Below are 17135 nucleotides of genomic sequence, written 5' to 3'. Positions count from 1 at the left end.
AGTAGCATCTCTACCAACTGAGCCAGCCAGGCGCCCCAGAAGAGGGAATTTTTTTATAAAATCTAGCTATCCTTCCATTACTGCTCTTAGTTCACCAGAGACATGGAGGAAAATACATTCAACATAAGAGCAAATAAAAAACACCATGGTCCTGAATCCTTTTCCACCAAATATCCTTTACTTCTCTCTCCCATCCTGATTTTTTAATTTTTTTCCCCTTCCATTCCCCTTTTCTTCCAGGCTTCTCTTTTTGCTTTCTGCAAACACACATCATTATCATATGCCCTTTTTCTTTCACTTAAGAGGCTCCAAAATAAAGAAAGGAATTAAAATACACACAAAAATAGCACAGGTTCTGTATGTGTTTCACACGCCCTTCTTATGCTGGGGTAGGGAAAACAATCTCTACCACTTGTCACCTATCCTGTTGATACAGTACTGGCAGAACGTAGGCCACAGTGCCAATATTTTTATGATACTTTCTCCCTCTTCCTTTCTCTCTTCTTCTGAAAAAGGTAGTTAGCAATTTATAAATTCAATTAAGTGCTAGCTATGTGGATGCTAATAACCTAAGCTAGCACTTATTTACTACAGTATAAAGACCCCTTTTAACCCCCCAAAATGTCAAACACATTACACACACATACACATACACACACACACACACACACACACACACACACACACACACACACACACACACGAAATGATCCTTTTGGTATCTGGTCCCTGAGAAAATGCAAACCTAGTAGGCACTGCTATCTGGGTAACTTCACTGACTGTGACCTTTATTAATCACAACAACAACATTTACATTTCACAAGAGCAGATGTGCGCAAAGCTTTGTGTGAATTCAGGTCCCCAGCTCCTTAGGACCTTCAGCTCACAAACTCCTCAGCCCTCCCAGGAGTCCGCATGTAAAGAATGGGAATCCTCACTCTGAGCACCCTGGACTCAACTCTTCTTTACTGATTAAGAATTGTCCAATTTTGTTCATGAGTTCACTGAAGAAGTTAGCGTAGAGTTTGACAAAAATTTTAATAAAGCAAAGTTCCTTCTGCTCACTGAGGATCTTTAGGGGATGGTGTGTCAGAGTCCTCCCCACAGGAAATCCTTGCCTCCCCCCCTTCTCTCCTCCCATGCCACCCTCCCTCCTCCCCTCCCCTCCTCACTTAGAACTCGTATTTGGAACTGTTTAATAAATGATTACTACCTTTTTCCCCACCCACTGCACCCCATAAGTTTCCAAATCCCAGACGTGTCATGGCTAAGAAAAGTCAAGAAGAAACAAAACCTTGAAAACCTAGTTTTTATATCAAATAAATGTTCACAACTTTCTTTTTTTCATTAAATGGGGGTAGGTAAGAAAGTAAACCTGCGACTGGTCCTCTCACTACCATATTTAAGATGAATACATTCATTCATTCAACAGGCAGCAATTAAAGAGCAGATACTCATAGTAAGATTTGCTCCTAAAATCTGCAGAAGGGGGCCCCCTTGCAACTGATAATGTGTTCCTCTCAACTGGCAATAACATACAAATCAGGTATCATGTGGTTTGTTGTTGTTGTTTTTAATTCATTCAATATGTTCTCTGTCTTTAATTTAAAAATTAACATTTTCCCCTTTCTCCAGAGTATAAAACCAAAAAACAGAACTATAACCTTCTGTCACCCCGCTGCATTTCATCCTATTAGTCAGCCTTTCTGAACGGGACTCCATACCTCCCCTACAAAATAACATTCAACAGGAGGCGCCTGGGTGGTTCAGTCGTTAAGCGTCTGCCTTCAACTCAGGTCATGATCCCGGGGTCCTGGGATCGAGCCCCACATCGGACTCCCTGCTCCACGGGAAGCCTGCTTCTCCCTCTCCCACTCCCCCTGCTTGTGTTCCCTCTCTCGCTGTGTGCCTGTCAAATAAATAAAATCTTAAAAACAAAACAAAATAAAATAACATTCAATGGGCCTCCACTATTCTGTTAAAGGTAAAAATATAACCTTAAATTTCAAGGTGTTACTGGGATCTGTTAAGAAAACATATTTTCTAATTTAGGCTCCAAAACAACCTTCAAAATTCCATATATTGCTTCAAATCAGATTTATTTCTTAATGAAGGATCCTAAGTCTACAAAAGTGAATTAGGATTATTTTTTGTTTTGTTTCTCCCATTTCCCAAAACTGAGTAAGAATTAATTCAGCCAACACTAGCTGTCACACAGGACTAGCAATTCCCATGAAGCCTTCGGTTAAAAATATGAGACGGAAGAATTATTAGGAATATCACATCACTGTTTATATTTATTATATTTTGTACTTAGCAATGCTGCTTCTCCACTGGATGGCCTGAAATATCAAAAGATCGTTCTATGCTGCAGACAGTGAACAAAATCAATTGCGGAAAATGGTAAGTTTTGGTTTCTTGCAAACAAGTAGCTTCTCCCTTCTTTTAAAGAAAACAGGATTTCTCAAAACAAAACCAGAGAGGGGGACAAACCATAAGAGACTCTTAATCTCAGGAAACAAACTGAGGGTTGCTGGAGTGGTGGGGGGTGGGAGGGATGGGGTGGCTGGGTGATGGGACATTGGGGAGGGTAGGTGTTATGGTGAGCGCTGTGAATTGTGTAACACTGCTGAATCACAGACCTGTACCCCTGAAACATATAATATATTATATGTTAATTAAAAAAAATTTTTTTAAAAGATGGGATTTCTTTATCATTTTTACAAAAAAAAAAAGAAATATTGATCATATGTAAATTCCAAATGGCTTTAAGACTTAAGGCCATGACTCAAACACTCAAAAAGTTAAATTAAAAAAAAAACAAAACCTAAGACTTTAAAAATATAAGTAACTGGTGAACGAGGAATTGAAGGATGTGATGTAATGTTACATGATCCTATAAGCTATTACATTCATGGGCAGGACATAGCATTACTAGGCCATGAATATTTTTTTTTAACTTCATATTCTTGTTTCTCAAGTTTTTTCAAACACATTAAAAAGACAAAAGATTTGACTACTCATTATTGTATGCCTTTAAAAAAAGAGAAGAAAAAAGGAGTAATTTCTATTTTTAATATATACACATTAATGAATCAACTTCTGTGTTTGCAAAGTGTTGGCTGACCCATAAACTACATTTATCACCCATGAAGTCAGCATATCACAAAAGCCATATATATGTCTAAGCACCCCCAAAAGAATAACAAACAAAGCAAGCAAGCTCTGTTAAAACTGTATAAAGCTGTCACAGCATAGTGGCTGATTTCTAAACTTTAAAACCATGACCACATGCAACCTCCCTTTCCATCAAATTTAACTACAAGAGCTTAGGTAAAAAGATTTAAAAAATAAACAACAATAATAAATAAATGTTATCACCAAAATATTTTAGAATCTTTCCTTAGAAGAAAATATTTTAACCACAGAAACCTCACTCATTCCTAACTTGTTTCTCGCTAATATTCATCCATTCTGTCCAACCTTCAATTTATCAATAGAGAATTCATTCTACTCAAAAGAGCTGACATAATTATTGCCGCCATCCCACTGAGAATGCTCTTCCTGGTAACCAAACTCCAACATTACAGTTGGCCCCCGGACCACTCACTAATTTACACCACCACCCTCTCCCCTTCCCATCACCACCATTTTACTGGCAGAACACTCACAAGGGTCTAGACTGTTTTTCATCTCAGCAAACAAGAGTGTTCAAAATCGGACGGCTAGCCACAAACTGGGAGTTAGAAACTACACAGAAATAAACACAAATGTGAATAAATTCTTCTATTTTCAGTTTCTAAAGAAAGTAGTTAACGTCTTATTTGTAATGCTCTAAATTACAGCCAGGAGCCTTTCACCTAATTACACTAATAAATCGATTTAATGTCATCATTTTGCCATCAGATCACGTCCTCCATACACTAGTGTACTTGAATTAAATAAATCCTTTTTACTAGGGTAAGTTCTTCACCTCATTTTTTTCCCAGTGCTTTTCCTCTATCATTCCTCAACTACTAAATCATGTCTCCATAATATTTTCCTAAATATTAAATCTGTGAACAAAAAAGATAACCTGAAAACTAGCCACAGGCGAGACAAATCAACACACCTTCAAAACAAAATATCAACATAAAGTATAAACTATAAGGTAACCAAGAGAAAGGTAAGCATCAACTGTATGCCCAAGAACCTCAATTTAAAAACATTATGTAGTATATACAATTTTGGCAAACAGAAGTGAACACAATATTTACATATCAAAATGGGCAACTATACAGCCTCATTTCTGGCTTGGGATAAAAATATCTTAATTCCATTTATTAAGTAAAATAGCCCTTTAAGGAAATACCTCCTTACAGGTATAATCATTTGATTGACAGATAAAATAATTGCTTTAAAAACACTTCTGAGTCATTTTGTGCTTACCTGCAGGCACGAACCATTACTGCATGCAGCGACTGTTCCATTCCCTAGCACAGACTTGAAGGAGCATCATATCTCTCTTTCAGAATGTGACTAATCTGTGGGTTTGCAATTCCTGAGCTATTTACAAATGGCACTCCCTTTCCACGTAAGAAAATATTTATGACAACCAAAAGCCAAGTATTTTTAACCTAGATCTTACAAATAATGTTGGTGATTTTGTAGCAACAGCCTCAAAACACAGGAAGAAAATCTAATACTAATATTTCCTTGAAGAAAGCACAATTTTTGTTTTGCAGCTCAGTAAATTATTTTTTAGAGCCTTCAACAGCTGTCACACATGAACTAGCGCTCTGCTGGGCTACGGTGTGCGTGCTGCAGCTGATTCGGCTTCACTATTTTTTAAAAAATCAATTACCCTTTGTAAAAGCAGAACAGCCTGCCCAAAAACACATCTTCAATACAGCACAATGACCAGCATGCAGTACAATGCATTATACAGCAAACTTGACAAGAAAAAAAATACGTCGGTTTGTTTCTTAGCAATGCTACACCATTAATTGTTCATGCAAGAGATGTAGCTGTACCTTTCTGAAGAGGACGACTTCTCAGAGTTAACTGACATCAGCAGCTCAATCTTCTGCTTGATTTCTGGAAAAATCAGAAAATATTCACAACCAAGATTGCCTGCCCTTGCTTTCAAGCTTTATATCAACAGATTTTTCCTCTCTGATCCCTTTTGTTCAAAAAGAGGCCACAAGATTCGCAGTACTTCTGTTAGGACTGGGATTCGATGGTGCTATAAAGGGAAAAAGCTCCAGAGGCACCAGGCCTTGCTAAACTATGCACATGACTGTTTATGAAAGCAGGAAGTACCATTTCTTTGAAGCAGAGGGGTGTTTTCTTTTTTAAGGTAGAACTAGCAGGGCTCTACCAGAAGATTTCAAATGCAGCAAATTAAAATACAAACAAGAAATGCTCACCACTGCATTCGATACCCTAGATCATCTGAGAAGCCTGGGTAATAAAGGTATGAGCTGAAAGGAACAGATGTGCAACCCTTGGCTACTTGCATTTCACCAGCCCTAAAAAATATGGCTCAGTGAATCATTTTTGTCACTTAAGAATGAAATATTAAACCAGAACCCCAATTTATAGATTGAAATTTTTTAACCTTTGTTATGATTTCTCAGTTGTCTCTAATTGAAGAAGCTGTTTAATACCTAGTCCCTAACTCCTTTAGAAAAAGACTTGGATTTTACACCTTAATTCTCCCCTCCTCCTTCACAGTACAGCACAAGTGAACAGCAACACCCAGTTACCGAGCAGATAATATACTTGTCCTTTTAGGAAAGGACTGACAATGCCATCTGCAACAGAAATGGAAGCGCCAACTCAATTTAATTAAAAGAGAATTGCTGATACGTATTTGGGGGGAAAAAAGATAACAGACTAAAAGGGAAGGAGAGGTAAAAATAAAAGGGGGGGGAACTAACACATTTCCTTTAAAAATACCAACGACTAACCTAAAAGCACATAATTTTATGTGAGTAAAACTGACATGGTCCCATTACCCAGACTATTTCACATGCAAAGCTGTTTTCCTATTCGTAAATGTTCTTCCTATGCATAATAAAAAGTTCACATACCAAAAATAAAACACCTGGCCACTGAAATACCACTACAGGCAATCTCAGGATTTCAAAGACCTCAATAGTTTCGGGGTTGTTTTTTTAGGGGTAAAACAAATCTTAATTTTTAAGAATCTTGATTACAGAAATCAAACGAATATGAAAAGATAAAAAAGGAAAAGGGAATAAAAATTAGTGGCCTAAAAATACGGTGGACCTGTTCAGAAATAGCCTTTCAATGTTGTTAAAATAAGGGATTTTCCAAATTGTTTAAGCTCCCGACTTCATCCAATGGGCACTATATGAAACTGGCACAAACATCTGATGAGAGAACAGAATCTGCCACAGGCTATAGCCAAACTACCTAACCACCGGGGAGAGCACACCGCACAGTGGTTAAATGGAGATGATGATAATGAAACTTACCTTGAGGACTCCTGCGTGGATTAACAGAATCTGGCACCAGGTGCCATAGTGAATGCTCAGTAATGCCCCTCCTGCAGGTTTCAAAAGAGTGCAGTGTTTAGAAGCTCAGGCTTGGCCGCCTGCAGCCATGGATTTGAAGGCAGGCTCCTCCAACATTTTTAATAGCCACATGACCTTTGGGAAATTAGACTTTTCTAAAAGCCTCCATCTCCTCTCCTATAAAATGGGGATAATAATGGCTCGTAAAGGACCGTTGTGATGATTTAACGAAATACAGTATTCCGTGACAGTCATGCAGATGTAGGGTCGTGCCAGACACTAGTCAGCCCTCTGTATCTACTGCCAGGGAGTGCCTAGCAAAGGACAGTAATCCTCAACAAATATTTGCCGAATGAATTAATGAGGTACAGTAGGTCTGCCCTGTCTTAAACAGCTTTTCCAGTTTTGATCCACCTTCTCCCTCTTACTATCAAGCTCAACATATACCTTTTTATCACTATAGTTTGATTATATATGGAAGTTTAACTTTAATCTGTATCTCGGCCTCCCCATATAAAGAGTTATTCTCAAGTTTATCAACTAGCCAAGTCAGAAATGAGGTTACACTTCATTGTGGTAATTGTTCATTTCAAAAAGACAAAAAATTCGCACTTCGGTGTATAGATTATCTGTGCACGTAAGCTGAAAGACCCCAAGTTTAAGGGCGCCTGGGTGGCTCAGTTAAGCATCTGACTCTTGGTTTCAACTTGGGTTGGGTCATAGTCTCAGGGTTGTGCGATCAAACCCAGTGTCAGGCTCTGTGCTCAGCGCTTGTCCCTCTCCCTCACCCTCACATTATCTCTCATTCACTTTCTCTCAAATAAATAAATAAAATCTTTTAAAAAAAAGACCCCCAGTTTAAACTGCACAGCTCTTAGGAAGTATATAAACATTAGAAACAAAAAGTTAAAGCTTTGAGAGCTCCAAACCAAAATGGTGTCCAATAATACATGGACAGGTTTCTACCATCATTTTCACATTTTCTTCAAACCCTCAGATTTGTTTCTAGCTCCCAAAGGACTAAAACGTATAGGAATGCTCATAAATACGACATTAATATTGTATACTCTGAGGCCCGTGTACCCCATCTATTCTACTACCCACTCCTCCTTACCAGTACCAGCCATGGTCTGATTACTCCCCACATTCATTAAGAACTCTAGAAGCCATTCCACCACAATCCCTGCCATGTGATATTCATGTTGACAGACAGGAATTCCAAAAACCCTTGGCTAAGGACCTCAGCCTCCTGAACCTCTGATCACTTGAGTCCTCTACCATGACCACACTTAGGATGCTCTCTTACACACTACAAATCAGCTGGTTGTCCTTCTGTTTCATTCACAGTATGTAGGACCCTATACTTTTTTATTTTATTTTATTTTATTTTATTTTTTGCAATTAAGTCCACCAATCTTTTCCTTAATGAATGATGGTCTTCCTGTTACATTTAGATTTCCCCACAGCAAATTTTTTAAATCACCCCATTTTCTTCTAAACACTTTATAATTTTATTTAGCCTGTAAATCGTGGACCCTTTTAGAAGGTATTTCAGTCTATGAATTGATGTAGAGATCCAGTCTGCTTTTATAGTTACATTTTAAAACCTTATACCCCCACCCCCACAATTCTAAATTACTCTCTTCACCACCACTCCTCAGTTCTTCCAAAGCAGCAATCTTACAACCCCGTAAATACATATTTATTCAACCATCCACAGTCTCCATTTATTCATTCAGGCCAATGAGTACTAAGGCCACACTTCTTTATTTCACAAAGAAAACGAACAAGTGGTTCCTATGTAGTTGGAATAAGCGTATTCAAAATTATGGTTGATATTTTTTGTCATAATTTTGTTTTAATTTCTAAATAACATTACGGGACAACAGAAGTTTCTTGTTTTTCTAATCCTTTTGTGTTCTTATGATTCTCCTCCTAACTCTAGGTGCTTTGCTGTATCATCTTTTTTCACACAGACCTTACATGTTAGTCATACTTCTCTTGTATGACCCTCTTTTCACTCACTGACTCTTCCATCTATTCCCTTGACATCCACAACCAAAGGACACTGATGATGACTAAACATGAATTTCGAGCCCAATATTCTCTCCTGCAACCCAGAACTATACATCCTTCCACCCCCAGCAGACATCTTCGCCTACGTACGTGGTCCCGACATGCCTTGAACGCAGCATCTAAGGCTGATAACCTCATCAATTTCTCAGTCCAGGGTCTCCTTGAACAGCAGCAGCGTTGCCCTTCTGAGCCAGGAATTTCTGAAGGATCCCAGACCAGCACCCCTGTCTCATCTGGAGTATCATTACCACCACTCACCCTTTTCAATCTATTTTATGTTCTAGGACAACTGAGCACTACTCTGCGCTTCCCCAAACACACCATGCTTTCTCACACAGCCAAGTCTTTTCTTACGCAGTTTCCTTCCCTGGGATTCCAGTGCCCAGTTTGCTTCCCTTGCACACCCAACTCCCTTTTCTAATCTCAGCCCAAGCACTACCTCCCCTCTGACAGCGTCCCACAAAGAATACACCTCACCTCCTCTGCCCCTCTGCAGATCACATACACTTGCACTAGAGAATTACTAAGATACATACACTACTTGTCTGACAGCCCTGAGACCACAGCTTCCTTAGGGAAGGGGAACTGACATTTCACTTCAATCCACACTTACTTATTGAGTCTTTGATGGTTTTCTTAGCCTATTCTAGTCAAAGTTACAATCTACCTAAATTAGTTTCCTTATCCTTTTTTTTTTTTAAGATTTTTATTTATTTATTTATTTGGGAGAGAGAGAGAGAGCACATGAGGGGGGGAGGGTCCGAGGGAGAAGCAGACTCCCTGCCGAGCAGGGAGCCCAATGCGGGGCTCAATCCCGGGACTCCAGGATCATGACCTGAGCCGAAGGCAGTCGCCTAACCAACTGAGCCACCCAGGCGCCCTAGTTTCCTTATTCTTAAATATACATTTCCAGATACAGTACCTCTGACTAGAGGTTCAAACAACTGCAGAGTTAGAAGAATCCTCAGAGATCATCACCTAGCTGAACCATCTGAATTTATGAAGAAGAAACTGGAGAGTTAAAAAGATAAACAACTGGTAGCAAGAACACTCTTCACCTTCTCCAAAAGACTACCATCTCTGAGAGCTACAGCTAAATTTCCAAGGACTAGCAACCCAAGCAGAACATTCAGCTTTCTTTAAAATCAGCTTCGGGATGCGTGGGTGGCTCAGGCCGTTGAGCATCTGTCTACCTTCGGCTCAGGTCATGATCCCGGGGTCCTGGGATCGAACCCCGCATTGGGCTCCCTGCTCAGCGGGGAGCCTGCTTCTCCCTCTCCTCCCCACTTGTGCTTTCTCTTGCTCTCTCTCTAAAATCTTTAAAAAAAATAAAGTAAAATCAGCTCTAAATTCTACTTTCTCATATCTCCAATCAATTAAAATCATCACTATTAGTCGGCCTTCTTGATTACAATTGGTCAGTCTATGACATCATACTCTTGTTATGCATCTCTTTACACACCAAAAAGGAAAAACCAATTCACCAGGATCTCCCACTCATTCTCCTCTATCCAACCCATAGACCTTCTTCACAAAAACCTTTTATTCTCATACCAACACTTTAAAAGATACTCAAATTCCTTGTAAAGATGAATATTTTTAATTCTTCGGTTAATGGCCTACTATCTCTAATATTTCATTTTCCACTTAATAACATGAGTCTGGAGACTCAAGGAACACGCAGGGCCCTGAGTCCAGAGCTGAGGCCATCCCTAAGAACCCAGACCAGGAAGAGCAGTTACTGATAAGTACTATTAAAACAAAGTTCAATAAAGGATGCGCTTCACAGATCAGATAAGCTTGGGAGGGAAAGTGGGCAGCCCTGAACCCACCTGGATCCTAAGAGCAGCGGCAGCATGAGACTAACACAGGGATGCCGTGGAGACGACATGCTCCCACGTCCTTTACAGCACTACACACCAAACATGAGCTCACATGGGCAGCTGTCTTTTAGGACATGGAAATTAAATAAGACATAACTGGGCAGACAGTTCTACCTCAATTCTTACACCTACATCCTTTTTCCATGGGTGTTATTCCAACAGATTTACTAAACTTCCTTCCTCTTGCCAAATTCTTTACATAATCATTCACAAAGCTGATTTTATTTTGGGTATACATAAATAAGGAGGATTTTTTTTTTAAATTAATGCTTTATATATATTTGGAGCCATTTCAGGCTGCAAGAAACAGGTATGTGCTCAGTTTACCTCAGGTGATAGGATAATACTGCCAGAAAACATCTAGAAGTTAAGAATAGAAAAATGCCTCCATAGGCCTCACAGTGAGAATCTTGTTCAAAAGGAAGGGCAGCTCTTGATACTCAGAGCTCCTGTTACCAAGTGCTCAGAAGGATTGCTCTCCACCTTAATGCTTCACCATTCTGGTGATTCAACACCTCTGTGACCCTAATTCCACTTCTCCTGTCACTACCAATTAACCGCTTCTCCTCTCTCTTTCACATGTTCACAGATTCTACTACCGAAGGATGCATGCTACAGGCCTTCTCTCTTGGTGTCTCCAACCTAAGCCTGCAAATATCTTTAAGGGGCTCCCATTTAAATGCAAAACACTGGGCCTGCAGAAGGTTTTCTGGCTCAAGTATCAATCCCTGATATTGCCATCTGGGACCAAGTACTGAGTTCCTGTCTCAAAATTCAAAGACAGACACAGCCGAGACCCTTCATAAAGGGGTAGGAGTAAAGCAAGCGCTCCGACACCTCTAGGGACGTTGGTGATTAACTGGCCAACACCATGAAGATGGTCCAACCTAAAAAAGGAGTCCTTGTTATCCCAGCCTTCGTTATTCAAGTCGTCTGCTACAAGAACACACAGAAAAGCAAAAGTTGTGCTAGCAAAAACAATCATTAATGAACTGACCATTCAAACTGTCCCTGGTTATCCCGAGCCTCTATGTCCACCCATCAACCCCTTTCTTTCTCTCTGTCTCACTGATGCTCATACAGTCCCAACAACAATTCAAACAGAATGCAAATCCAGAACAAAGTGAAAACTGAAAAAAAGGCAACACAAGATGCAACATTTGACAAAGTTAGTGTAAGATACTAATGAAATATTAGAACCCCAAATGAGGACAGCACCTGAGAAATGAGGCCACAGGAGGAGTTAGGAAGGTTAGTAACTGATGAGAAAAATCAACGAGAACAATAATATGCTAAGTGTCTCAAGAATAATTATTTGATTATCGGTGACTAATGGGGAAAATAATAAAACTCTTTAATAGTTTACAAAAATGTCCTTCATTACAACTGCATTACAAATTAAGATATCCAATCACGTTATTATGTAAAATTTAGTATGAATACATGTCAAAAACAATTAACACTTGACACATTCTTTGTTCACTCTAATACTCAGTACTTATTTTTCCATTACAATTCAAATTTTCATAAATAAGCTTACTTTCTGGACCTGATTTATTTTTCAAGATAAAAGTCCCAATTTCACCCCCTTCCTTAAAAGTAGTCTTTTTCCACTATCAAATTTTCTCGTGCTATAATCCCCAAACAGGATTACTTGTGTTCCTGAACATGGTACAGTGCCAACGGAGTACAATGTGTTCCCTCCAAGCCCTACAATGAGGCGGGGTGGGAGGGGGAGGGACTGAAGGAGGCGGTAGTCTCCAGCTGGTCAGGTTTTCAGTCTGAACTTCCACGGTGGCTGCTGCTGCCACTTATGAGAAACTTCACTTACTAGAGGAAATATTTTTCCTTCTGTCACACTTTTTAAATTATTCCTGAGTGCAATTTATAACCTAAAAGGAACATTAGTTTAAAAAGAAAGGTTTAGGGGCGCCTGGGTGGCTCAGTCGTTAAGCAACTGCCTTCGGCTCAGGTCATGATCCCAGGGTCCTGGGATGGAGCCCCGCATCGGACTCTGCTTCTCGGGAAGCCTGCTTCTCCCTCTGCCCCTCCCCCTTGCCGTGTTCCCTCTCTCTGTCGCGCTCTGTCAAATAAATAAATAAAAATAAAAATAATTAAAAAGTAAAGGTTTGTTACTGGTTTTCAAGTTGCAGCAAGAAAAGTGGGTCAAGCCCCTCAAACAGGGACTCCCATCCTCACTTAATCCCAGGAGCCTGCAAAGCAAGAGGGAGGGAGAAGAGGAGCCAGGGGCTCCGGCTGCATCTGCACCAGCCCAAGACCCCAGATCACCCATCCTGACACTGTAGGGGTACGTTCAGACTTCACAGTGCATCAGACAGTATTTGTTACCATTGTTTTTGTTCTTCTGATACTGAGGAATTTCAGGACAACTAAATACAAAAATGCACTAAAATGTGAAAATATAAATGTTTAAATAAATGCTTAGTTTTTTTAGCGTCACCATCAATGCCCTCCCTCTATCAGCAATGAAATGTAATGGAACTAATCCCTAAAAACTGTCTACACATTTCTCACCACAGCAGAGTATCATTAATAGTTAATCCTGGCTGCTAAACAGAACAAAGGCACTCTTACCCTGACTCTGTTCGAGAGGCAGAAGAAGTAACACAAGTTCTTAGATAACTGAGCTGTTAAACTCAGGGTGAGAGATCCAATGCTCTGTTTGCCATGTCAAGTTTAAAGCTTTCTCTGTTTTACACTCATAAAATAAATACCATTTATACATTTTTCTGATATACAAATTTTAGAAATTACAGTACTCAGAAAAAGGAAGTATTTTATAATCCTTTTTCTTTTTTTTTTTAAAGATTTTATTTATTTATTTGACAGAGAGAGACACAGCGAGAGAGGGAACACAAGCAGGGGGAGTGGGAGAGGGAGAAGCAGGCTTCCCGCGGAGCAGGGAGCCCGATGTGGGGCTCGATCCCAGGACCCTGGGATCATGGCCTGAGCCGAAGGCAGACGCTTAACGACTGAGCCACCCAGGCGCCCCAGTATTTTATAATCCTAAGATTGCTTTTCATGCTACATATTAATATACAATTGAAACTATTTGGTTCTTTAATATTGTGGCTTACAATGTTATAAATTAAGACATTTTAATTTCATTTACAATTTTGGCATATAAAGGACTTTGAGTTCACCAAGGCAATGAATTCTTGCTTTCTGACTCCTTTAATAAACCAAGGTCCATTCAACCATCTTGAAAAGTAACTTCACTATCTTAAGAGGTGGTAAAATTATTGTACAAGGGTTATTTACATGTATAAAAAAAGAAGCCCTATCAAAATATGAAGTATAAGGAGGAATTAGAGTCCCTAACTCCCAATCCACATTAACTTTCAAACTTAACTGAAATTGATGATGCAGTACAATCTTCCCACCCTTCTACATTCCCTCAGTACCAACAGGCACAGCACTAAATGCTACCTGAACAGGGGGAGGAAGAAGGTGTCTCAAAAATATGACAAAATCCCACTCCTCGGAGAGTTCACAGCCTAATATTTAACGTTTAGCTTGAACCATCAGGCCTACTTGAGCCCTTTATGTGAATTAACTCACAACAACTGGTGAAGTAGGTAGGTACTCAACATAAATTCCATTTTGCATGCACAGAAACTAATGCTTTGAAAGTTTTAAGAATTTCTAAAACTTCTAGAGCTAAACAATTCCATTTATAATAAAATCAAAAAGAATACTTAGGAATACATTAAACCAAGGAAATGAGAGACTTGCACACTGAAAATGCAAAACATTGTTGAAAGAAATTAAAGACTTAAATGAAAAGACACCTTGTGTTCATGGGTTGGAAGACTTACCATTGTTAAAATGGTCATCCTCCCCGAAATTGATCTACAGATTCACACAATTCCTATCAGAATTCTAACAGCCTTTTTCCCCCCCAGAAATGGGCAAGCTGACCCTTCAATTCATATGGACATTCAAGGGACCGTGAATAGCCAAAACAATCTTGGAAAAAGAACAAAACTGGAGGACTCACACATCTCGACTTCAAAACTTACTACAAAGCTACAGTAATCAAAACAGTGTGAAACTGGCATAAAGAGAAGACATACAGATCAATGGAATAGAATGAGAGTCCAGAAATAAACCCTCACATTACAGCAAAGTGATTTTCAACAAGAGTGCCAAGGCCATTCGATGGGAAAAGCACAGTCTCTTCAAAAGATGGTGCTGGGGCGCCTGGGTGGCTCAGTCAGTTAAGCGTCTGACTCTTGGTTTTGGCTCAGATCATGATCTCAAGGTAATGAGACAGAGCTCTGCGTTGGGCTCTGCACTCAGTGCGGAGTCTGCTTGGGATTCTCTCTCTGCCTCTCCCTCTGTCCGTCCCACTCATTCTCTCGCTCTCTCTCTCTAAAATAAATAAATTTAGAAAAAAAGAAAAGATGGTTCTAGACAACCAGATATAAACATACAAAAGAATAATGTTGGATTCCTATCTCACAGCACACACAAAAGTTAGGCCCAGGGCGCCTGGGTGGCTCAGTCGGTTGAGCGACTGCCTTTGGCTCAGGTCATGATCCTGGAGTCCTGGGATCGAGTCCCGCATCGGGCTCCCTGCTCAGCAGGGAGTCTGCCTCTCCCTCTGACCTTCTTCCCTCTCATGCTCTCTCTCTACCATTCTCTCTCTCTCTCAATAAATAAATAAAAATCTTAAAAAAAAAAAGGCCCAAATGGATCAAAGACCTAAATATAGAGGCTAAAACTATAAAACTCTTAAAAGGAAATATAGATGTAAATCTTCATGATTTTGGATTAGGCTAGCTTCTTAAACATGACACAAAAAGTACAAAAAAAACAAAAGAATAAACTGAACATCCTAAGAATTACAAACTTTTGTGCAACAAAAAATACTATCAAGGAAAAAAAAAGGTAATCCACAGAATGGGAGTAAATATTTTGCACATCATATATCTGATAAAGAACCAGAATCCCGAATATATAAAGAATTCTTACACTCAACAATTTAAAAAAAACAACCCAATTTAAAAATGGGCAAAAGATCTAATAGACATTTGTCCAAGGAAAAAACGCAAATGGCCAATAAGCATAGGAGAAATGCTTTTGTCATCAGGGAAATGCAAATTTGTCATTTGTCATCAGGGAAATGCAAATTAGAACAACAATGAAATATCATTTTATACCCACTAAGATGGCTATAATCAAAAAGACAGCAACAAGTGTTGACAAGGATGTGGAGAATTTGGAAACTTCATGTACTGTTGGTGGGAATGTTAACCAGCACAGCTACTTTGGAAAATAATCTGGCAGTTCTTCAAAAAGTTCAACCACAGGTTACCACATGACCTAACAATTCCACTCCTCAGTATATACCCAGGAGAAGTGCAAACATATGTTCATACTGTTCACAAAAAAACATGTACACAAGTGTTATTCATAACATCCAAAAACTGTTAAGAACCCATATATCCATCAGCTGGTGAACGGATAAACGAAATGCGGTATATCCATACGTAAGAGAAATGTAGTTAATGATACATGCTACCACATGGATAAATCTTGAAACATTATGGAGAGTGAAACAAGCCAGACACAAAACACATATTGCATGATTCCATTTACATGAAATGTCCAGAACAGGGAAATCTAGAGAGACAGTAAGTAGCCGTAAGGGCTGGCGGGGGGAGGGAAAATGGGGAGTATCTGTTAATGCACGAAGAGTTTCTTTTTAGAACGATGAAAATGGTCTGGAATTAGGTAATGGCAATGTCTTTACAAGATTATAAACACTCTAAAAGCCACTGATTTGTAAACTTTAAAATGGTGAAAAAGGTGACCTATGAATTTTATGTCAATTAAAAAAAAAAAGGATTTCAGAGCTACTATGTTGCTGAGCCAGCATGAGAACCTGGACAACGGAGCTCAAGCCTAGCTCCATCGCTGTGCTTTGCAGCCTGCAAGGAGGAAATGAGCAGACTGTCTGGGCAGAGGGAAGGGCCAAAGGTGGCATCTGACCTTTATTACTAGCATTAGGAGGACTCTGCCAGGGGCAGAAAAGCCCACTCCCAACAGGAAAATGGCACAAACAAAGCTTAGAGATCCCTGTCGTGTGGGTCATCCGAGTTGCTTTGGTGACCGGCGAGAGTGAAGGAGGTACTGGTAGGAGGTACTGGTAGGAAATAAAGCAGGAGACCCTGGCGGAGTATCTTACATGCCATACAAAGAAGTCCTGCTTTTCCACAGGGTAGAATATAACCAACTATACAGCCACAGCTAAAATAAGAGATCCAATAGGTGAATCAGAATGAAAAGCCAATTTTTAACATCTTATGTCATGCTGGGGAAACAATATTCAACTGCATGGAGCTATTTATGAGACTTGTCGATTCTCCACAATTCAACAACGTGTGTCTGTCCGCCCACATAGTGCCCCTCAGGAACTTAGCCTATTATCACCTCTCTCATTTGTAAATCCTAAAATTCTCATCTCAAGCATCAGTTGTCCCTTATGTCGGTCGATAAAAATCTTTAATGGCAGCAAGGGATAGTAAAACCTACTTCCAAGGCTTTGTTGCTTTACAAAATGTTATGAAGTACCATAAATACTTTAACAAATCAAACACAGGCTGTTTTATTTTTGTCTGTGGGGTTT

At 39.5% G+C, this 17135-nt stretch overlaps 1 protein-coding gene across 17 annotated transcripts in view; it reads right to left on the bottom strand.

The window, feature by feature from the left end:
• Positions 1–17135, bottom strand: part of SRPK2 (SRSF protein kinase 2) — a 247824-nt gene that overhangs the window by 139465 nt on the left and 91224 nt on the right. For 6 of the 17 annotated variants that reach the window (XM_027574825.1, XM_027574823.2, XM_027574824.2 and 3 more), the window contains exons 3-4: positions 6483–6553; positions 5013–5076 (exon numbers count right to left, since the gene is read on the bottom strand). The exons of 4 other annotated variants lie outside the window; for them this stretch is intronic. In XM_027574825.1, the coding sequence (XP_027430626.1) occupies positions 5013–5076; positions 6483–6553 (135 nt within the window). Of the gene's footprint in view, positions 1–4428; positions 4538–5012; positions 5077–6482; positions 6554–17135 lie in introns of those variants that run through there. 7 more of the 17 variants (XM_027574830.2, XM_027574839.2, XM_027574835.1 and 4 more) reach the window with 2 other exon arrangements.

Source organism: Zalophus californianus, chromosome 12 (assembly GCF_009762305.2).
Source record: "Zalophus californianus isolate mZalCal1 chromosome 12, mZalCal1.pri.v2, whole genome shotgun sequence".
Lineage (NCBI taxonomy): Eukaryota > Metazoa > Chordata > Mammalia > Carnivora > Otariidae > Zalophus > Zalophus californianus.
The sequence above is the reverse complement of the archived record's forward strand: the minus strand, read 5'-3'. Positions and strand labels throughout refer to the sequence as shown.